Below are 23,419 nucleotides of genomic sequence, written 5' to 3'. Positions count from 1 at the left end.
ATAAATAATGAAAATCTTGTCACTCATCACCCCATTCTTATTTCCCTTCCCAGATATTCCTCCCAAATACTACACACATTAAGAGGAAAATGCAGTAATTGGACCATATCTTTATGATTCTACAACTTTCCTTTATTCACATAATATCTTAGTGACCCCGGTGATAGTTCTATCAGAATACGCAACCCGACTTTATTCATTTAGCCGTGGTATTCATTGTGTAGATGGAACACGATTTACTTAATTATCCCTCCATGGATTCTTTCCAAGTACTCTTTTCAGGGGACCATTTTCTTTTATGATTTATTATCCAATTATTGGCCTTTATGAGATTACATGAGGAATCAAAAATTTGCACAGTATAAAAATGAATGAATTGCCTATAAAATGAATCCTTACCCACATTTCTTTTTTGCTAAACACTAGTCCTGTCCTTTAAGTCTTGGTGGGTCAGCCTCTTATCCAGTAAATATATGGCATAATCTAATGGCAAAGTGAGGCTGCAAATCTTGCAAAGATGCAGGATTTTATGAAATCGAAGAAAGTGATCTTGGAGATTTGTTCTAATTATAGGTATGATCTTTTTCAAAGAAGAATCCTGCACAGTTAAAAATCTACTTTGATAGATACGTCAAAAGAGTGTGACTTGAAAAAAAAATTAAAGAATTAAAAGTCTCCTTCAGATAAAGCCCTCCAAAATTTTTATGAGAATTATTCTCTTTATGAACATTCTGCAAAACTTTTGTGAAATAGAAGATGTCATGTTGTGTTATGTAATTTTGTCAAGCATATTTTAAAAAAATCAACACTGATTCACTGTTTCTTCTGAGTTAATAAACATGCAATTGTAACCTACATTGTGTTGAGAATAAAAGTAAACTTACTTTCATAAACTTTGGTTTCGATCTTAATATAAGCTTTCAAATTCACCCTCTTTACATTATTTCTATGTCATGTTTTTTCTTGTTGTATGCAGATTGACTTTCGGTGGTCTTTTTTTTTCTCCCATGGCACAAATTATCCTAAGTGAATGAGGATCTCATATTATAAAACTGAGCTCCTGATAGTTCCTCTCAAACTGCCTCCCTTACAGTTTTCCCTCTCAGTAAATGTTTGAAGAAGGAGATATTGTTAACTGTATCAGATGTGGTCGAAAGACCAACTGGGACAAGGATTGAGAATTACTGGATCTAGCAGTGTGGAGGTAATTTTGACAAGGGCTGTTCCAGTGGGATGGTCAGGGTAAAAGTTTGGTTTGAATGGCTTCAGGAGATAGTGGGGGAAGGGAATGGGAAGCAGCAAGAACAACTTCTCTTTCAAGATGTTTGAAACAGAAAGAGAGAAGTGGATAATACTTGTAGCACAAAGTGAGTCTAGATTGGATTTTATTTTTTAAGATAGGAGGTTACTACATATGTGATTGTTGGTGGGAGTTAGTAGAGAGGAACAGTTGCTAGTGTAGGAAAGAGAGGGGGATGTTTGAAATTGAGGCTATGGAGGATTTATTAGGAAGTTGTTATTGCAATTTCCAAGGGATAGCCATGGGAATTAGTGGCTGAAATATATAGGACAAGATTCTTATGGGAGAGGAAGTCGAAGAGCTGTCAGGTAAGGGCGGAGAACGACTGGTGTGGATGTTGAATTCACTAAGAATTATGAGAGGAAGAGTATTGGAGAAAGTGAAAGTGAGCCCAGAGGTAACATCTTCAAAGAATGGAGGCCAATGGATGATGGCAACAAAGCTGGACCACACCTGGTATAATTTCATTTTTTTATTTTATTAACTTTTAAAATATCCTGGCTCCATATTAGCTTTCTTCATTTTTACCTTTAATTTTATCTAGTTTTTAAACTCATGGTTTTTTGTTTGTTTGTTCTGAGACAAAGTTTCGCCCTTGTCATCCAGGCTGGAGTGCTATGGTGCGATCTCAGCTTACTGCAACTTCCGCCTCCCTGGTTCAAGCGATTCTCCTGCCTCAGCCTCTTGAGTAGCTGGGATTACAGGCGCCCATGACCGTGCCCGGCTAATTTTTATATTTTTAGTAGAGATGGGGTTTTGCCATGTTGGCCAAGCTGGTCTCAAACTCCAGACCTCAGGTGATCCACCTGCCTCAGCCTCCCAAGGTGCTAAGATTAGAGGAGTGAGCCACCGTGCCCAGTTTAAACTGATCGTTTAACTTAACTTTTTTTATTTTAAAGCAATGGGATCTTGCTTTGTTGCCCAGGCTGCTCTCAAACTCCTGGCCTCAAGCAATCTTCCTGCCTCGGCCTCCCCAAGTGCTGGGATTACAGGCGTGAACCACTGTGCCCAGTCTTAACTTTTTATTACATAATTTTTATTTTCTTTTGCTCTTCTTTTTTCATCAAAATATTTATTTTTCCCTTTATTCTGTATGTTTTATTGATCTTTGCCAGTCTTTTAAAATATTTCTAACAGTTTATTTTACCTTCATTCTAAGAGAGCATAATTTTTTATTTTGATGCTTCTTGCTTTCATACCCAGCAAAATTCATGGTTATTGGGTGAGTCTGTTGCCTAAAGAGTGAGAATTGGCTGTGATTTTCATTCTCATTTTCCTTCTAAATCTATATCCGTTTTATATTTTCTTGGAGTATGTGACCTCTGAGTTCCATTCTTTTATTATCAAGGCTATGGAAACATATGGAATGTAACACAATTAGTTACAATGAAAATTTCAAGGAGAGTGGCATTTTCTCTGGTAAAAGATTGCGATTTGCTAGATGCTATAAAGTCCAAATGCTTTCCATTGCAAAGGTCACTTGTAACACTCTCATAATTTTTGAACAGCAAAATTTTCAGTCCTCAAAAAGTCCATCAAAATGTGTTTTAATCTTCAACGAACCTACACATTAGTCATGCAGTTGATCTCTTTCTAAGATTGTGGAAAAGAGTGTCAACCACTTTTTAGCATGAGGCATTTTGGCAAATGTTATTGTCAGGAGCTGATGTAACTATTTAGCATCTTTGCGCCTTTTTTCTTTTTATGAACTTTCCTTCCCCCTTCTAGTGGAGCTGCCTGTTAACTTCTTCAGCACAGGAATAGGGATATAGCCCTGGGGGCCAATCAGGGTATCCTACTCAGTGGCCACAGTGGGTAATATGAGGGTGACCTACAAGAGCTAATCAGGGATTGACAGAGACCCTGATAGAAGACTTTGTTTCTGATCATCTTCACTCTTCACTGAGTATGAGTAATTGATTATCCTGGAGCTGTTAGGAATTGTCTGTGCCGCCATGTGGGTGGAGAGAAAGGAGGAAGAGAGAGAGAGAGAGAACTAAATCTCTTTATAAATCATTTGAGTACCTATGTCTAGCCATTTCTGATCTACTCATGGACTTTCCAGTTATGCAAGCCAATAAATTATCTTTTATTTTTTGCTAAAGTTTGAGTTGCATTCTATCATGTAGCAAAAAACTCTGAAGATGTAATTGTCTAATATTGTGGATATCCTCCTTTGTCAGTACTTGTATTTTTTAAATGGCTATATGATATTTCAATGTACAAATATGTCATAGCTTGTTTTATAAAATCCTGTTGAAGATTGTTTTGAGTTTTTAAAAAATTACAAAGAATTCTATAATAAACATCTGTCTGTGTGTGTGTGCATCCATGTATATATGTGCAAATACATCTATAGGATAAGATTGCTGAGTCAATGGATATGTGTATTTGAATTTATTCAATCTGACAGATAACATTGTATGTTTTTATCATATACAACATGATGTTTTGACATACATATAAATTGTGGAGTGGTTAAATCTAGCTAATTAACAAATGCATTACCTCATATAGTTATCATTTTTGTGGTAAGAGCACATAAGATGCACTCTCTTTATGTTTTTCAAGAATACACTATATCATCATCAACTATAGACACCTTTTTGTACAGTAGATCTCTTGACATTTATTCCTCCTAACTGTAATCATGCATTTTTTGACCAACATCTCCTCATAGCACCCTGCCTTCAATAATCTCAGCCTCCGGTAACCACTATTCTACTCCCTACTTTTATGTGATTAACTTTTTTAGGTTCCACATATAAATAAATCATGTAATATGTGCATTTGAATTTTGATGGACATGAAATAATTTAACCTACTCTTCCATGTCTCATATAAATTAATGTTTCTGACAATAGTGTGTCAAAGTGCCTGTTTCCCCAAATATTACCAAATATTTTGATTATTTTCTGATATGAAGGGACAACTAGTATCTTTTTATTTATCTTTAATTATGAGTAGGGCTAAACAGGCAATTTACTTTTGAAATGTAAATTAACTAATGGGTAATTAATTAATTTTATATGGCACTTTTCTATGGTTGTATTTACCTAACAGTTTAGTCTTTAGTAGTAGTGGAATAAATGAATTACCCCTTGGACTAGTTCTTTTTTCACCTGGAAGTTACAATGTAAGTCATAGATTACTTATAGAGGGAAATAAAGGCAATTAGCATTCATGAAGTCTAAATGGTCCTCTTCAATAATTTTCACATTTGTCCTCAACTTTTACCAGAGCCATTAGGAAGGTGGAAAGTTGACTGTTATGAATTCCAAATTTTGTTCACTCAATTTTTGTTGTGCTGGTAGAGAAGTGAGTAGGTAGTGTCAAGAGTCAATAGATAAGGGAAGAGGTTGGGTACAGTGGCTCACGCCTGTAATCCCAGAACTTTGGGAGGTCAAGGTGGAAGGATCGCTTGAAGACAGGAGTTCCAGACTAGCCTGGGCAATATAGCAAGACCCTGTCTCTATAAAAAAAAAAATTAAAAAAAGAAATAAAAAATAGATAAGGAAAGAGAAAATGTAAGGGATCTGGATAGTGTACAAGTAGCAAAGCAATGTCTGAAGTACTAGCAATTGTCTCAAATTGAGTGAAAATTAAACCTAGATATGGGCTACGGGTCAAGGAGCTGGTATAAAATAAAATATGAGAGCGTTACAGGTTTCCTATTAAGCTGAACACATTCTATAAAAGCTAAAACAGCAAACATGCCCATCTTTTCACATTTCCAAAAGCAGTTCTCTTACCTGAAAATTTTCTTTGATCCTTTCAAGATTAAAGCTTTTAGGAATGACAACCACCCCTCGCTGGATGTTGAAACGCAAAACAATTTGAGCTGCTGTCTTATTGTACCTTTTCCCCAATGAGTTTAGAAGTGCATCCTTTAACAAAGGTGGAGAAGAAATATTCACCCTTAAAAATATCAAAACATGCATCATAATTAGTTTGCATAATGGGAACCAAGGTTAATAAACCATCCTCCTCCTCTGTCTTCCCATTCACCCAGTCACCTACCAGGACACTGCAGGTCACCTGTAACCAGTTTCTCTGAGTGCAGAGTATGCACTGAGTGGAGAGTTACTCTTAGTATGGGAAGATAAAGCAAGGCAAGTTTTATGGAGCTGCCTCCTTCAGAGGGTAAATAATATTTTTTGATGAGTCTTATAGAGAGAGCTGGCATGTAGGGAAAGGCAGGAGGACTGAAGTGGAAGAAATAGAGACACAACTTCTGGAATCATCTTAAAGTAGAAAAATTTCTAAAGTTTGTGGAACACATCATAGTAGAAGTATCACTATTGAATACAGAGATCAAAAAATTTAAAATTTGCAAAACATGGCCATAGAAACTCCTTTGTCAAATAATCATTAAATTAACTTTTACTGAGCATTCCTATATATCGGCACTGATAGGCAATTTCATACCTATAATGTAATCAATTTTACAACAGCTCAGTCAGGAAAGTATGAAAAGTTCTAATTCATATATACAGATAATGACTTGAAGAGGCTGCACAGGCAAACCAAAAGGCATATCAATCAAATACAGTAGTTCACATGAGCCTCACGCTACACACCAAAGGAAATACTTCCTAAAGTTTTACTTACCAGGTTGGATTCCTACTGGTCCCCAAAGGGCTATATGCAATAATGACAATGTCATGTTGTTGGCAAAATTTCAAGAGTTTTGGCTGGGTGAAATACGGATGGCATTCAACCTATGTGGTTGCATTGGAGAGCAGAGCACAAAATCAAGACTACGTTGTTGAATACAATTTTACAGTTAAAAAAATTCTTCAATAAAATCCATTTCATTAATAGAATCTCCTTCATACTGTATATATTTTGTGTCCTAGTCCGTCCCTTCATATCTTGTTCATTTTGCTTCCTTAAAATGGATTCAAGAACATCTTTTGTTAAGATTTTACATAATATGAATGTCTTGTAACTTATTTAATCATCCCCTTAATTTTTTGTATTATGTCGCTTCCATTTTTTTCCATTATGAACAATGTTGTAGTAAACACACATCAGTCTATTTAGGCATTCTGATTTTTTTTATTTTTTTTATTATAGATTACTAGAAATAAAAGACTGTGAACATTTTTTAAGGCCCTTGATACATATTGACAAATTGTTTTTTTAGTAAGGCTGAACCAATTTGCACTCACTAGCATTTAATCACTTGCCTACATGGGGGCATTATATTTAAAAATATTAATAAGACAAAAACTTTGCTAATTTGATGTGCAATAGAAAAATCACACTTCAATTTAAGTTTCTCTAATTAATTGTGAGTTTAACATTTTTCATATGTACCAGTCTTGCAATTTGTCTTTTGTGAATTTCTGTTCATTTCTTTTACTCCTTTTTCTGTTGAGCCTTAGTGTTTTTTCTCATTTTTTTTTTAATGATTTTCATTAGATTCTTTTTTTTTTTTTTTGAGATGGAGTCTCGCTCTGTCGCCCAGGCTGGAGTGCAGTGGTGCAATCTCGGCTCACTGCAACCTCCGCCTCCCGGGTTCAAGCAATTCTCCTGCCTCAGCCTTTGAGTAGCTAGGATTACAGGCATGTGCCACCATGCCCAGCTAATTTTTGTATTTTTAGTAGAGACGGGGTTTCACCATGTTGGTCAGGCTGGTCTCAAACTCCCGACCTCGTGATCACCCACCTTGGCCTCCCAAAGTGCTGGGATTACAAGCGTGAGCCACCGCGCCCGGCCCCGTTTTTTTAAGTGACACTAATAGAAAGAAGTCTAAAGACTTGCACAGGGTTCCATGATGAGATTTAGGTGGAGCAATCACGAGCCTTCCCAACTCCCAGCTGAGGCTTCTTCGTGTCGTGTAAATCCTGCCCCCATTCCCCACACCCCAGTGGAAACTATTAGGCTGTACCTGGTTGCTGACCGGCTTGTGTTTGAGTCCTGGCTTGTTCAGGATGAGCTCCAGCTGCCTGCGGTTAAAATTGGACACTCCCAGGGATTTCACCAAGCCAGCATCTTTGCAAGCTTCCATCGCCTGTAGAGTAAATGTCAAAAGGTCAACGAACAAGCCTCACAAGAAGCAAGAATGAATGTTTATAAGGGTGACTGTGAATTCTTTAAAAAGGAAAGTTCCTGGGTATGTTAATAAGCATCTTGCAAAAAAAAATAAAAGAAGGATGGTGGGAAAAGGCAGTAATTCTGTGATTGAATTTGGAAAATATGTGTATGCCATATCTTCCGCTTGTATTTTCTCAGGGTATTTACCACACTTTAGTGATCCCAGGTAGGGTGCGATGGCTCACACCTGTAATCCCAGCACTTTGGGAGGCCAAGGCAGGAGGATCACTTGAGGTCAGGAGTTCAAGACCAGCCTCGGCAACAGAGTGAGACTTCATCTCTAATAAAAATCAAGAATTAACTAGGCATGGTGGCGCATGCCTGTAGTCACAGTTACTTAGGAGGCTGCAGTAGGAGGATCCACTTGAGCTGGGGAAATTGAGGCTGCAGTGAGTTATAACTGTGACACTACACTCCAGCCTGAGCAACAGAGTGAGACCCTATCTCAATTAAAAACATGTTTTTTAAATGATCCTACTTCTTGAAATTTTTGGATACTTTCTTTATGGCATAGTACCTGGGTACTTTTTTTTTTTTTTCCTAGATGGAGTTTTGCTTTTGTTGCCCAGGCTAGAGTGCAATGGCGTGATCTCGGCTCACTGCAAACTCCTCCTTGCGGCTTCAAGCAGCCCGAGTAGCTGGGATTACAGGCATGCACCATCATGCCCAGCTAATTTTGTATTTTTTGTAGAGATGGGGTTTCACCATGTTGGTCAGGCTGGTCTTGAACTCCTGACCTCAGGTGATCCACCTGCCTCAGTCTCCCAAAGTGCTGGGATTATAGGCATGAGCCACTGCACCCGGCTGGCAATTTTTATAAACATTCTGGTATATGTGAAATAGATTACGTTCTCCCACTTTTGGATGTAACACTCTGTCTCTCCTCTCTCTCTCAAACATATATGTATTTAAATATACATACACACATGTTGTATATAAAATTAGGTCTAGCTCTTCTTGGCTTCTCAGTAACTGAAATTAATATGTCAAAATTAACAGAAGGAATATGTCAAAAAACTGAAAGGAAAATGTCAAAAATCTCTTACTATACTGGTGATTTATTAATGTTCTTTTGTATTTTTTTTTTTTTGAAACAGTATCTTGCTCTGTCACCTAGGCTGGAGTGCTGTGATGGGATCTTTGCTCACTGCAGCCTTGACTTCTGGGCTCAAGAGATCCTCCCTCTTTAGCCTCTTGAGTAGCTGGACTACAAGCATGTGCAACCACACTGGCTAAATTTTGTTTTTAAAATATTTTTTGGAGATGAGGGGGTCTCACTATGTTGCCCAGGTTGATTTCAAACTCCTGGCCTCAAGCGATCCTCCTACCTTGGCCTCCCAAAGTGCTGGGATTATTGGCATGAGCCAATGTCCTCCTGTATTCTGTCAATTTTTTGTTTTATATATTTTGAAGATACTTTATTTGGTATATATGTGCTTAAAATTAGTATATCTTTTTGGTAAATTCAATCTTTCATCTTTATGTACAACTCTTTTTATCCCTAATAATGCTTTTAATTTTTAAGTCTGTCTTATATGATATTAATATAGTAATACCAACTTTTTCTGGTATTTGACTGGTGCGTGTATGTGTTTTTTTTTAACTGTAAAGTTTTAACTTTCACATTTCTTTTGGCTTAGGTGTCTCCTTTTAAATTGTCAATCTGTCTAGGTGAGTTTATTTTATCTACATTTATTGCAACCATACATATATTTGAACTGTTTCTGCCATCTTGATTTATTTCAGTTTATCCCACTTATCCTGTTTCTTCTTAACTCTTTATTACTTTTAAGAAGTTTGCTAATAAAGACAATAACTTAGCATGTTTACACGGTATTTATCTACCCTCAACATCTGTGATGCTAATAGTATGTATATCAACTTTAATTGTAGCGTATTATGGGTTCATTTTCCTTTTATTATTTGATATTAATATTTTTATAGATAATACACACTTTAAGTTTAATCTGATCACTTTTGCTTTATGCATTTTTTTTGGAGCATCTGTTAGATTTTTGTTCCTTTTACTTAGTACATCAATCAGACCTAATGATTACCAGTGTGGGTCTTTACCTGGCAAAATTTCTGAGCATGTGTAGATGTGGAACTTTTTATCATGCATCATTTTTGCCTTATAGTTTGGTGAGTTATAACTGATGTACAATAAACTACACATTTTTGAAGTGTACATTTTGAGGAATTTTAATGTATGCATACACCTGTAAAATCATCATCACAATCAAGATCATGAACACCTCCAGTGGAATACTGATAAATGTTTAACAACCAGCTATCCAGGAAGAAAAAAGCTCTCCAGTTTGTAGTATTTGTCAATGTCTGTGATGTGACTATTCACACCGGGCTATTCAAGCTAACCACCTGACATCACTGAATGTGGAGTTAGGAAGAGGTTTGCACAACAGGTTCCTGCAAGCTGGTAGGGGCCAGTTTTAGTACAAGATTACCCTTCCCCATTGAATTGCGTTGGCATTTCTGTTGAAAATCAACTGACCATATATGTGTATGGGTCTATTTTAACATTCTCTATTATGTTTTATTGATCTATATGTTCCTCTTTATGCTAATTTGGCACTGTCATGATTATAATAGTTGCATAATAATTCTTGAAATTAGTATAAGCCTTCCAAACTATTGCTTTTTATTTTTGAGATGGAGTCTTGCTCTGTCACTGAGGCTGGGTTGCAGTGGTATAGCTCACTGCAGCCTCAACCTACCAGGTCAAGTGATCCTCCTACCTCAGCCTCCTGAGTAGCTGGGACTACAGGCACATGCAACCCCCGTGCACGGCTAATTGTTTTATGTTTTTGTAGAGACAGGGTCTCACTGTTCCCCATGCTGGTCTCGAACTCCTAGGCTCAAGTAATTCTCCCCGCTCAGCCTCTCAAAGTGCTGGGATTATGGGTATGAGCCACCGTGCTTGGCTATTGCTCTTTTTCAAAAAGTTGTTGTGGCTATTATAGGTTATATGTACTTCCATATACATTTTATTTTGTTTATTTTTTTTGAGACAGAATCTCACTCTGTCACCCAGGCTGGAGTGCAGTGGTGGGATCTCGGCTCACTGCAACTTCCGCCTCTCAGGTTCGAGCAATTCTCATGCCTCAGCCTTCCAAGTAGCTGGGATTATAGATGGGCACCACCATGCCTGGCTAATTTTTGTGTTTTTAGTAGAGACAAGGTTTTGCCATGTTGCCCAGGCTGGTCTCGAACTCCTGGCCTCATGTGATCCACCTGCCTTGGCCTCCCAAGGTGCTGGAATTTATAGGCATAAGCCACTGCTCTGGGCCCCATATAAATTTTAGAAGTAGGTTTTCCATTTGTATTGAGATTTTGACTGGGATTACATTGAATCTACAGATGAATTTGGGGAGAATTAACATCTTGATATTCAGATCAAGGAACATGGTTTATGTCTCCATTGAATTTTGGATCATCTTTTATTTCTTTCAGTAATAAGTTGTTTTTACTGTATAGCTCTTGCACAGATTTTTTTAGATCTCTAAATATTTAATGTTTAGTACTGTTTTAAAAAATAATTTCCAATCGTGTGTTGCTAATATATAAATTACACCTAGATAAAGATTTTAATTTTTTTAGATCTTATGGGTTATTTACATGTGTGCCTCTCGTTTGGTCAGACAGCATACCTTGCATAATTAAAATACTTGAAGAATTACTGAGATTTATGTTATGGCTCAAAGAATGGCCTATGTTGCCAGGCGCGGTGGCTCACATCTGTAATCCCAGCACTTTGAAAGGCCAAGGCGTGTGGATCACGAGGTCAGGAGTTCGAGACAAGCCTGACCAACATGGTGAAACCGCATCTCTACTAAAAATACAAAAATTATCTGGGCATGGTGGTGCGAGCCTGTAATCGCAGCTGCTTAGGAGGCTGAGGCAGGAGAATCGCTTGAACCCGAGAGGTGGAGGTTGCAGTGAGCCGAGATTGTGCCACTGCATTCCAGCCTGGGCGACAGAGCAAGACTCGAGGAAGGAAGGAAGGAAGGGAGGGAGGGAGGGAGGGAGGGAAAGAAAGAAAGCACTCTGTTATATTTTGGTGAAGTGTTCTATAAATGTCAGGTTAATCTCCTATATCCTATAGATCTTTCTGTATACTTATCATTTTAGTATGATATCATTTTAATAGAATCTCTGACTATAGGCCAGGCGCGGTGGCTCACGCCTGTAATCCCAGCACTTTGAGAGGCTGAGGCAGGTGGATCACGAAGTCTGGAGATCGAGACCATCCTGGGTAACACAGTGAAACCCCGTCTCTACTAAAAATACAAAAAATTAGCCAGGCATGGTGGTGGGCGCCTGTAGTCCCAGCTACTTGGGAGGCTGAGGCAAGAGAATGGCATGAACCTGGGCGGTGGAGCTTGCAGTGAGCCGAGATCGTGCCACTGCACTCCAGCCTGGGCGACAGAGCGAGATCCATCTCAAAAAAAAAAAAAAAAATCTCTGACTATAAATGTGGATTATTCTCTTTCTCTGTTCGGTTCTCTTAGATTATGCTTCATGTATTTTGAAGCCCTGTTATTAGGGGCATAGATGTTTAGGATTGACTCTTTTATCATTATATAATAATCTTCTTAATCCCATGTAATACTCGTTGCTCTGAAGTATTTGTTGATATTAAAATAGCAACTGCAGCTTTATTTTTACTAGTGTTAGCCTAATATATCTTTTTCTATCCTTTTGCTTTTTGAAAGACTTTTGCTTTTAACCTGTTGGTGACTTTTTACTTAGGATGGATTTCTTGTGTATAATATATAGTGGGATTTGGTTTATATCCATTCTGATAATCTATGCCTTTTAATTGGGGTACTTAGACCATTTATATATACTGCAATTATTGATATTACTGAGTTTAAATCTCCCATCTTGCCCTTTGCTATTTTTCTCATCTGTTTATTGCCCCTCTTCTTTCTTTTTCTGCTTTGTCTTGGATTGGTTATTTTTATTATTCCATTTTCCTTCTTTATTGGATTATTTATTATGCTCTGGAGGTTTTAACATTTTCTCTTTATGTTTGATTTTTTTTTTTTTTTTTTTTTGAGATGAAATCTCGCTATACTGCCCAGGTTAGAGTTCAGTGGCTATTCAAAGGCACGACTATAGCACACTGTGGCCTTGAACTCTTGGCCTCAAGTGGTCCTCCCACCTCAGAATTCCAAGTAGCTGGGATTACAGGTGTATGTCACTTCACGCATGATGTTCCTCATCTTTCCTCTTTTGTGCTCCATGGTCCCTTTAAGATCTTCGTGTTTTTTTTTCTTTAACTATTACCCCCCCTTTTTTTTCTTTTTTGTAGAGATGGGGGGGTCTCACTATGTTTGCCAGGATGGTCTTGAACTCCTGTGCTCAAGTGATCCTCCAGCCTCGGCCTCCCAAAGCATTGGGATTACAGGCATGAGCCACTATGCCCACCTTCTTGTTTCCTTTTATTTTTTCTTCTTTCTTTTTTCTTAGAGTCCAGTTGTGTGCATATTGGAATTTCTAATTTTATTCTTTGAATTCCTTAGCTTTTCTTTCATATTTTAAAAAATTCTTGTCCTTTTCATCTTCATATTGAGAGATTTCCTCATTCTGATTATCTCAATTTGACCATTTTCTTCTATTTATCCCAACCTATTACAGTTTTTATTTTTTAATTTTTATTTTAGCTTGTTTTTTAAAATGTTGTTTGTTCACGTTTCATATTGCTAATATCTTTTCTTATGTTCTCTAATATATTAATTGGTTAATTTAGGAGTTCCTGGTTCTCTGTTCTGTTTACATTGGGATCAGTATTTGAGATGTATTGTCTTCTTGTGAAATAAAAGCCTTATTACTTTGGGCTGTGAAATCATTTTTTGCTGGGGATGCTGGCTGTCCTGTTAGGCAGTCCTTTAGAAGAGAATGTTCAAAATGTCCAACTGTCCGAACCTGATTCACTCCAATGAGGTCGGGAGTGACTGTGTGTTCTTTTGGACAGAGCCCCGGGCACTGGGAAATAAATCATTCCTCCTCACCCCTCTAAACAACTTCACAGCTCAGACCTTCAGCTGTTGCCTCAGAGGCAAGTATATAGAAAAAGGTACTTACCAGAGTGTAATTTCCAAACTTTTGGAGTTTGGAATCACATCGGTGGGAAAAAAAGATGCCAGAGGTCAGTGGGCAACTTACGTTTTTCTTCAGTTTTTCACAAGTTTAGAATTTCAAGGCTGCTCTACAGCTGAGTCCTGAGTTTCCGCCTGTGTGGCAATATTTGTTCCCAGGCTATGGCAGGGGTGAAGGAAGTGCAAAAGGACCAACCGTTCCTCTCCTGTATTATCTTCTTCCTGCTTGTTGGGTTGACTTCTACTCTAGGTTGGAGCTGCCACACCACCTCTAAGCAAACAAGTTCAAAATATCCCTCCCCACCATGAATCCATAAGGGTTTATTTATTATTTTCCTACAGTTGTGTACTCTTGTGATCTTGGGAAAGAGCCAGCAGCTTGCCCAGAAATGAAAAACAGAATTGCTTTTCAGGTTTTTCTTGTTGTTGTTTTTGAGATGGCATCTTGCTCTGTCGCCCAGGCTGGAGTGCAGTGGCATGATCTCGGCTCACTGCAACCTCTGCCTCCCAGGTTCAAGCAATTCTCCTGCCTCAGCCTCCTGAGTAGCCAGGATTATAGGCGCCCACCACCACGCCTGGCTAATTTTTGTATTTTTAATAGAGACAAGAGTTTCACCATGTTAGCCAGGCTGGTTTCGAACTCCTAACCTCAGATGATCCGCCCACCTTGACCTTCCAAAGTGCTGGGATTACAAGTGTGATCCACTGCAACTGGCCTGTTTTTCAGTATTTTTATGTATCATTTTAAGTTTGTTTCTTGTAGGCATCATATTAACAACTTAATATATATTTTTTTAATTTGTGAATTTATCTTATTCATATATTTTAATTACTTTTATATTAGAATATATTTTGTTTACACTGTTTTTCCTTCCACCCCTCTCTCTTTTCTTTGGCATTCCAGCAAAACAAAAGTAAGAATTATTTAGTACCCAGAAGTGGAGATTTCATATACCTGTACTTACGGTTAGGAATGCCTGTTCTGACTGTTGCTGTTCATTGGAAGTAAAGGGTGCATCTCTCTCCATAAATATGACAGGAATAATCAGATCACAGTTTAAAAAATATTGTCTTTTAAAATAAGAAGCATATTTGAACTTACCTCCCAAGTGGCACACAGATTTGACTTGTGATATAACCATTTGCCATTCTCATCTCTAGGGTATATTTCATCTCCTGGCTGAAAAAAAAAAAAGAATAAATGTAATTCATTTTATTTATATCTGGGAATTAAAATAATAGAATTTAGACTTCCCAGTCTTCATAATAGTGAGCAATATCAATGTCTATTGTTTCTAAATCACCCAGTCTAAAGTATTTTGTCGTAGTGGCCCAGCTGGATTAAGACACCTGCCCATGCTCCCTGGGATGCCAGTACCCGTCTTGTGTGCACTGTCCTTTCACTCTGTACAGCTGACACCTGCGTCTGTTAGAGGACAGACCTCAGGCTACCGGGACTTGTGTATCTTTCTACTCACTTATATGTGCCCAGGAATTTACACCCTGCTCCCCCTGCTGGGACAGCCTTTGAACTAAAGTTACAAGTATCAATATTTGTTTCTTTGCCCTGTGACTGTGTAATTCTGAGATGTGAACAACTTTGTCTCCAGAGCTTTCTGTGACATTTAGCCTAAGTTGCTCTCTGTAGGACTCTGCTTTCTACCTCACATCTGCTTAACCTCTTATTTTTCAGCCACATTTCCCCACTCCCTTAACAGTACTTCAAAATAAATCACTCTTGTATGCATTCTCTTCATCTCAGGGTCTGCTTCTGCGGAACTCAACCTAACGGGCTATATGCAATAGGGGAGAGCTGATGGTGCCTGGGACTGGGGCAACTGCAGTAGAGAGGAAAAGAAGGGAACAGATTAGCACATGAACGAGTAGTAGAGCCAGCATGCCTTAATGTTGACTTGGAAATGAGGTGGGGTGGTGGGAATGAGGGAGAGGGAGAAATCAAAGATGATTCCCAGATGCCTTGGGTGGTTGGTGGTAACCATTTCTTGAGGTTGGGGCTAGGAATCCGGAATATCATTTTGGATATTTTGACTTTGAAATGGTCACTAGATATTCAAGTGGATATTGAGGGACGCGGTTGAACAGAGAAGTCAGGAGCTTAGAGAGAGGTCATGGCTACAGATAAAATTTGGAGTCATTAGCATGTAAAATGGTATTAAATCCATATGATTGGATTAAGTCACCTATAGAGAGAGTGTAGCTAGTAAGACAAGAATATTGAGGGTAGACAACTGGGCATAACAATATTTGGAAGCTGGCAGAGAAGCAGCTGCCAAAGACCATGAGAGGGTCATGAGATGTCATGAACACCATGAGAAGAAAATGTTTACAGAAGGAGGTGATAGTCAACTGTATTGAAAGAGATCAAATAATAGGAGGACAAAATGTCTATTGAATTTGGCAGGATGAAAGTCTTTGTTGACTTTGGTAATAGGGATTTTCTTATTGGGAATTGCTGTGGTTTAAATGTGTCCCCCCGAATTCATGTGTTGGAAACTTAATCTCCAATGCAACTGTGTTGGGAGGTGGGGCCTAATGGGAGTTGTTCAGTCGTGGATTAATGCCATTGTAAAAAGGGCTCAGATGAGGAAGGGTGCTTTCTTATGCTCTTTGCCCTTCCTTGTTCCAGCATGTGATGACATAGCAAGAAGGCTCTAGTGAGGTGCTGGTACTTTGGTCTTGAACTCTCCACCTTCTAGAACTCTGAGCCAATACATTTCTGTTTATTATCTATTAGCCAGTGTCAGGCATTCTTTTTTTTTCTTTTAAAGGAAATGTTTCTGAATCATAACATTCTTTTTCCGTTGTTGTTTTTTGTTTGTTTGTTTTTGAGACAAGGTCTTACTCTGCTGCCCAGGCTGGAGTGCGGTGGCATGATTATGGCTCACTGCAGCCTCAGTGTCCCCAGGCTCAGGTGATCCTCCCATCTCAACCTCCTGAGCAGCTGGGACTATAAGTGTGCACCACCATGCCTAGCTAATTCTTTTGTATATTTTTTTGTAGAGACGGGGTTTCACCATGCTGTCCAGGCTGGTCTCGAACTCCTAGGCTCAAGTGATCCACCTGCCTCGGCCTCCCAAATTGCTGGGAATACAGGTATGAGCCACTGCACCCAGCCTCAGGTATGCTTTTATAGCAGCACAAAACAGACTGAGAAGGGAATCAAGCAACTGGACAAAACCCATTATGCTCTTAAATTTGTCCCTAATTTGGCCAGGCGCAGTGGCTCACACCTATAATCCCAGTATTTTGGGAGGCTGAGGTGGGCCGATCAGCTGAGGTCAGGAGTTCGAGACCAGCCTGGCCAACATGGCAAAACCCTGTCTCTACTAAAAATACAAAAATTAGTCAGGCGTGGTGGCGGGTGCCTGTAATCCCAGCTACTCAGCAGGCTGAGGCAAGAGAATCGCTTGAACCTGGGAGGTGGAGGTGGCAGTAAGCCAAGATCATGCCACTGCACTCCAGTCTGGGCAACAAGAGCAAGACTCCATCTCAAAAAAAAAAAAAAAAATTATTTTTCCCTCTAGCATTTCACCTTTGTGAAACTCAGCTTTCCTTTCGTGAAAACATTTTCCCCATTGTCTGCTTTAGGGAAAGACAATGTCTTTTCAACTTCCTCCCATCTCCCTGAGAGCAGAGAACAGTCCCTTTTCTCTTTGATGCCACATTATTACTCATGTTAATTAGCCATTCTGTCTCTGGTTTCTAAGCACTTTGACTTTCTCAACACTTATGACTCACATTTCTGCTCCATATTTCTTGCCTTGTGTTTCCTAATTTTACTTACCTTCTGAATGGCCTTATGCCTCCATCATGAATTCTGTTACATGATTTTTACTTTCTCAGATTCTAATCAAGTTGTTATCAAGCCTGAACCCACATTAGATACCTCTAGGTGTTTCCCTTGACCTTCCATTGTGCCTATTTTACTCATCCTTTCATCCTGATAAGCCTCTTTGTCTCTTTCCTTCATTCCTCTTCCTCACAGTCAGGTATTATTGGAAGAATAACCCAACCCTCTAAAAATCTATGCTATTGACTCTCATTCTTGTTCATTTATCTTTTAAACATGTCATGATTTTTAATATTTTGTTGGCTAAAATTCTGCTTGACACTTAAAAAATAATAAAGTGCTAAAAATATTTTAGCAAGAAAGGTTTTTTGTTTAAAAAAACTTAAGATTCAAAAAGCATGTGAAGTCAGGTATGGTGGCTCATGCCTGTAATCCCAGCACTTTGGGAGGCTGAAGTGGGAGGATGGCTTGAGGCCAGGAGTTCCAGACCAGCATGGTCAACATAGCGAGACCCTGTCTCTACAAAAGAAAAATTGAAAAATTAGGTGAGTGTGGTGGCACACACCTGTAGTCTCAGCTACTTGGGAGGCTAAGGCAGGAGGATTGCTTGAGCCTAGGAGCTCAAGGCTACAGTGAGCCACACACCACTGCAGTCCAGCCTGGGTGACAGAGCAAGACCCTCTCTCTCTTTCTCTTTCTCTGTCTCTTTTTTCTTTTTTTTCCAAGACAGGGTCTTGCTCTGTCACCCAGGCTGGAGTGCAGTGGTGCAATCTCGGCTCACTGCACCCTCCACCTCCCCAGCTCAAGTGATCCTCCCACCTTAGTCTCCCAAGTAGCTGAGACCACAGGCACATGCCACCAAGCCTGGCTAATTTTTGTATTTTTTGTAGAGATGGGGTTTTGTCATGTTGCCCAGGCTTGTCTCAAACTCCTGGACTCAAGTGATCTGCCAGCCTTAGCCTCCCAAATTACTGGGACTACGGGTGTGAGCCACTGTGCCCGGCTGACCCTACCTTAAGCAAATAAACAAACAAACACCAAAAAGCATGTCATACTTAAGCTTCAAATATTGATTTCCCAATTATAGGTTCAGTTGGGAGGTAATGTCACTATATTGTGTCATTTCTCACTGTTAAAATTTTACCTTTTGTGCCCATGAACCCATCAAAAGTAAGAATAGAAATTATCTATCGTCTCCAAAAAGATGTAAATGTCTTTAGTTAGTCACAGAGAAGTACATTTTATTTTCTCACTTTTAAATAGAGTCATGTGCTGCATAATCACATTTTGGTCAATGGTGGACTGCATGTATGATGGTGGCCCATAAGATTATAATAGAGTTTAAAATTCCTATCACCTAGTGACATCATGTTTGTGGTGTTGCTGGTGTAAAAAACCAACTGTACTGCCAGGTATATAAAAGTAGAACACACATAATCATGTACAGTATATAATACTTGATAATGATAGTAAACAATTTCTGTTTTTACTATGGCTACAACTTCTGTATTTGCTCTACTATACTTTATCATGATTTAAAATATTCTCCTTCTACTTTTAAAAAATGTTAACTGTAAAAAAGCCCCAGGCAGGTCTTTCAGGAGGGATTCCAGAAGAAGACACTGTTGTCACAGGAGATGGCAGCTCCATGCGTGTTATTGCTCCGGAAGAACCTCCAGTGGGACAAGATGTGGACGTGGAAGACACTGATATTGATGATGCTGACTCTGTGTAGGCCTAGACTAATGTGTGTGCTTGTGTCTTAGTTTTTAACAAAAAAGTTAAAAAAAAATTTAATAGACAAGAGCTTATACAATAAGAATACAAAGAAAGAATATTTTTATAGAGCTGTACAACATGTTTGTGTTTTATTCATGTTATTAAAAAAGTAATTAATCCCAATACTTTGGGAGGCCGAGGTGGGTGGATCACGAGGTCAGGAGATGGAGACCATCCTGGCCAACATGGTGAAACCCTGTCTCTACTAAAAATACAAAACTTGGCTGGGCGTGGTGGCACGTGCCTGTAGTCCCAGCTACTCGGGAGGCTGAGGCAGGAGAATTGCTTGAACCTGGGAGGCGGAGGTTGCAGTGAGCCGAGATCACACCACTGCACTCCAGCCTGGCAACAGAGCGAGACTCTGTCTCAAAAAAAAAAAAAAAAAAAAGTAGTTAGTACTAGTGTTATTACTAAGTATTATTACAAAGAATCAAAAAGTTTAAAAATTAAAACATTTATAAGGTTAAAAACAGTTACAATAAGCTAATGTTAATTTATTATTGAAGAAAAAATATTATTTGATTCATTGTGTACTCTAAGTGTGCAGTGTTTATAAAGTCTCCAGTCATGTGCAGTAATGACCTAGGCCTTCACATTCACTCACTACTCACCCCCTGACTCACCCAATTTTTATCCTGCAAGCTCCATTCATGGTGAGTGCCAGGTATAGGTGTATCTTATCTTTTATGCCATACTTTTACTGTACCTTTTCTATGTTATGTTTATATACACAAATATTTACCATTGTGTTACCATTGTCTACAGTATTCGGAATAGTAACATGCTGTGCAGGTTTATAGCCTAGGAGCAATCAGCTGGGCTATCTAGCCTAAGTCTGTAATAGGCTATACCGTCTAGGCACAACGTGTTTGTGTTTTATGCATGTTATTACAAAAGTAATGCCGCCTACCATGGTAAGTAAAACCTTACCACCTCGGTTTGTGTAAGTACACTCTATATGATGTTTGCAGAACAACAAAGTCGCCTCATGACACATTTCTCAGAATGTACCCCATTGCTAAGCAACACATAATCGTACACTGGGTCTTTCCAAATTTTTAAGACTTAGGTTAGAAATCTGACAAGAGTCAACATTAACAAAGTGAGGATGAGGGTGGAGATTGTGACTGTGTGAGTAGGAAGAAGGGTGTGCGTCTCAATGCTGGGCTACAGTTAGGGGACTACGTGTTGGTTTGATGCAGAGAGCTTAAACTATAGTTGTAAAAACATGGTATAATAGAAATTGCATTGAATTAAAAAATCAAGAAACTTGGAAACCAAGCCTGAGTCTGCTAACATAATCTTCTTGGGTATTTGTCAGACTAGGTCAGTACTCTCTGATCTGTGGTAACAAAACACCACAATATTCTGTGGTGCTAAGTAATTAGCTAGCTTCATGCACATAGCTATTGGCTCATGGTTGCCAGGGTGCAGAGACCTGACCTTTAGGCATCTGAACTCACCTTAAAGGCCATGGGTACTTCAATGATGTAAAGATCCACATAATCTAGCTGGAGGACCCTGAGTGTCCTCTCCAGGGTTGGGCGGACCATATCTGGGACATGATTTGTAGCCCACAGCTGAAAGAATCAAAGAGGGATAATTAATTAACGTCCACACACTATTTACGATAATGCAGCCCCCTTTTCTTTGTAAAGCACTCATACACACTTCTTTTTTTTTTTTGAGATGGGGGTCTCACTATGTTGCCCAGGCTGGTCTTTAACTCCTGGGCTCAAACGATCTGCCCACTTCAGCCTCCCAAAGTGCTGGGATTATAAGCATCAGCCACTGTGCCTGGCCCCTTGTACACATTTTATTCACACATTTCATTTCACAAAAATATGTTTATGATGCAGTGTCATCTGAGTATAGGATGAGCTGATAAAACTCTTGACACTCAGAGCCTAGCTTGAGAGCTTGTTTGGAGGTTCTAGTAGGGGAGTGCAGCTACTCATATACCCTTGACCTAAAAACCCTCCTCCTTCATCGGGGAAAGCCGTCCTCTTCCACTGAAAGTGCAGCTTCAAGAGGTACAACTGCCTAGACAGCCAGATCAGCTGAATTAGCCCTGGTGACCAATGGGGTGACATATGTTGCAGCCAGATCACCCTCACATCTCCAGACATCATTTTATGCAAATCTACCACAAGAGACTTACAGATCCTCCTTGACCACAGAGTATCTAATTTGATGGCAGTCTTCCCCATTTCCGGGCGAATTTCCTGATGCTTAGTTCTTGCATTTTTCCTCATTGTATAACTAGGGTTACACAATGTTCTAGATGTCCTGACCTAGCCTGATACTTTATTGTCATGCCACTCTGATAAAATGAGCAAGGAATATGGTTATGTGTGTGGCTTCACTGGGTCCTTCACATTGTGACAGGTGGTGTGAAAGCCTGGTGAAATTTTAAATTAGTGCATAGATTTAGATTTGCTTTCACTGATGTTTTGTTCTTGTTTGGCCCTACTTAGACCCCAGAGCAATTAAATTACTCTTTCACTAAGGCATTACATAATGAAGGATCAAGGTTTGGTTGATCCTACTGGAGCATATGTACCCTTAGGTGTCTGAGACATACAGTGCCAAGGTTGCTATATCCACAGGACAAATTAGTACATCTTTTGGAATATCAGTTTTGCTCACAGATTTTTGGGGGGGATATAAGTTTATAATCATACTTTCCTTTTTTCTTTCTTTTTTTTTGAGACGGGGTCTTGATGTGTTGCTGAGACTGGAGTGCAGTGGCTTGATCTTGGCTTACTGCAACCTCTGCCTCCCGGGTTCAAGATTTCTCCTGCCTCAGCCTCCCAAGTAGCTGGGATTACAGGCACCTGCTACCACGCCTGGCTAATTTTTGTATTTTTAGTAGAGACGGGGTTTCGCCATGTTGGCCAGTCTGATCTCGAACTTCTGACCTCAAGTGATCCTTCCTCCTCTGCCTGCCAAAGTGCTGGGATTACAGGCTTGAGCCACTGCACCCGGCCTGAATCATACTTTTTTTGCTTACAAGAAAGAGCAAGCAAAATTGGTAAAATCTGATTTTTTCCTCTGTTGGACAATGATTTTTTTCTTTCCTTAAAAACACAGAGAAAATTTAACATGAAGAGAGTAGTGGAAAAATGTGTTACGTGTGTTTTGATTGCTACTTTGGGTCCCTTTGGTGTTACTATTGCAATCCCATCTAAGTGGAAATTCTGTTCGATATTTATTTTATTTTCTTTTTCATTCCTGGGCATAGGCTGATGATATTTTAATTTACTTTTATTCAACAAACATACATAGTATTAGCTTTGTGCCAGGTTCTGTGTGAGTGCTTTGTAAATGTGAACTCATAACAACTTTATGAAATAGTTGACATTATTATCCCCATTTTATAGAGAAAAAAAACTGAGGTCCAGAAATGCTAGGCAACTCAGCCAATAGTGACAGATCTGGGCCTCTGACCTGGGCAACTTTGCCCCAGTCTAGGCACTTAATCACCCCCACATTGCCTCTCAGGTGCTGCTGAGCTGCAGTGAAGACAGTCCTGATGAGGCAATAGCAATGGCACATTACATGAACTCAGCTGCACACACTGTTTCTGTTTACTTAAGTAAACACCAATATTTTGCCCAAGTATGCTTTATTACATACAGCCCATATTGACATTGTATATGTATGAATATTGCTTTCTATTCACAACTGCACTTTTTGGACAATTTAAAGGATTAAAGTTAAAGGACAATTTAAAGCATGTTTTGACCACCTTTTCCTTGTATGCTAACTTTAGCCCCTATCATAGTAAGAAATGACTCCTATAATATGAGTCATTAAGCAAAAGGCTTGCATAATGTGCCTGCCCAGGAAGCTCACATAGCTGGCTTTTGGACTGGTGACCTTATGAGCTTGTTTTTTTTTTTTTTAAATTTACGTTTGTTTGCTTTTATTAAACAAAATCTGAATACCATTTCTGAGTTAATTACATTTGCTCAAATGCTTTTTTTTTTTTTTTTTGAGAGAGGGTCTCGCTGTTTCACTCAGGTTGGAGTGCAGTGATGTGAACGTGACTCATTGCAGCTTCAACCTCCTTGGCTCAAGCCATCCTCCTGCCTCAGCCTCCCAAGTAGCTGGGACTACAGGTGCAAGCTACCATGCCTGGCTAATTTTTGTATTTTTTTTTGTAGAGACAAGGTTTTGCCATGTTACCCAGGTTGGTCTTGAACACCTAAGCTCAAGCAAAACACCTGCCTCAGCCTCCCAAAGTGCGGATTAGAGGCGTGAGTCACCACACCCAGCCAAATACTTTTTTAAAACCTTCTT

At 39.1% G+C, this 23,419-nt stretch overlaps 1 protein-coding gene across 2 annotated transcripts in view; it reads right to left on the bottom strand.

The window, feature by feature from the left end:
- The window catches only part of AKR1D1 (aldo-keto reductase family 1 member D1), a 117,735-nt gene that overhangs the window by 4,250 nt on the left and 90,066 nt on the right, over window positions 1-23,419 (bottom strand). For both annotated transcript variants that reach the window (XM_055284150.2, XM_063642308.1), the window contains exons 6-10: window positions 20,578-20,694; window positions 14,627-14,704; window positions 7,197-7,319; window positions 5,912-6,021; window positions 5,053-5,218 (exon numbers count right to left, since the gene is read on the bottom strand). In XM_055284150.2, coding sequence (XP_055140125.1) covers window positions 5,053-5,218; window positions 5,912-6,021; window positions 7,197-7,319; window positions 14,627-14,704; window positions 20,578-20,694 — 594 coding nt within the window. The remainder of the gene's footprint in view (window positions 1-5,052; window positions 5,219-5,911; window positions 6,022-7,196; window positions 7,320-14,626; window positions 14,705-20,577; window positions 20,695-23,419) is intronic.

This window comes from Symphalangus syndactylus, chromosome 6, assembly GCF_028878055.3.
Source record: "Symphalangus syndactylus isolate Jambi chromosome 6, NHGRI_mSymSyn1-v2.1_pri, whole genome shotgun sequence".
Lineage (NCBI taxonomy): Eukaryota > Metazoa > Chordata > Mammalia > Primates > Hylobatidae > Symphalangus > Symphalangus syndactylus.
Note: the sequence above shows the minus strand (reverse complement) of the source record. Positions and strands in the feature narration are given on the sequence as shown.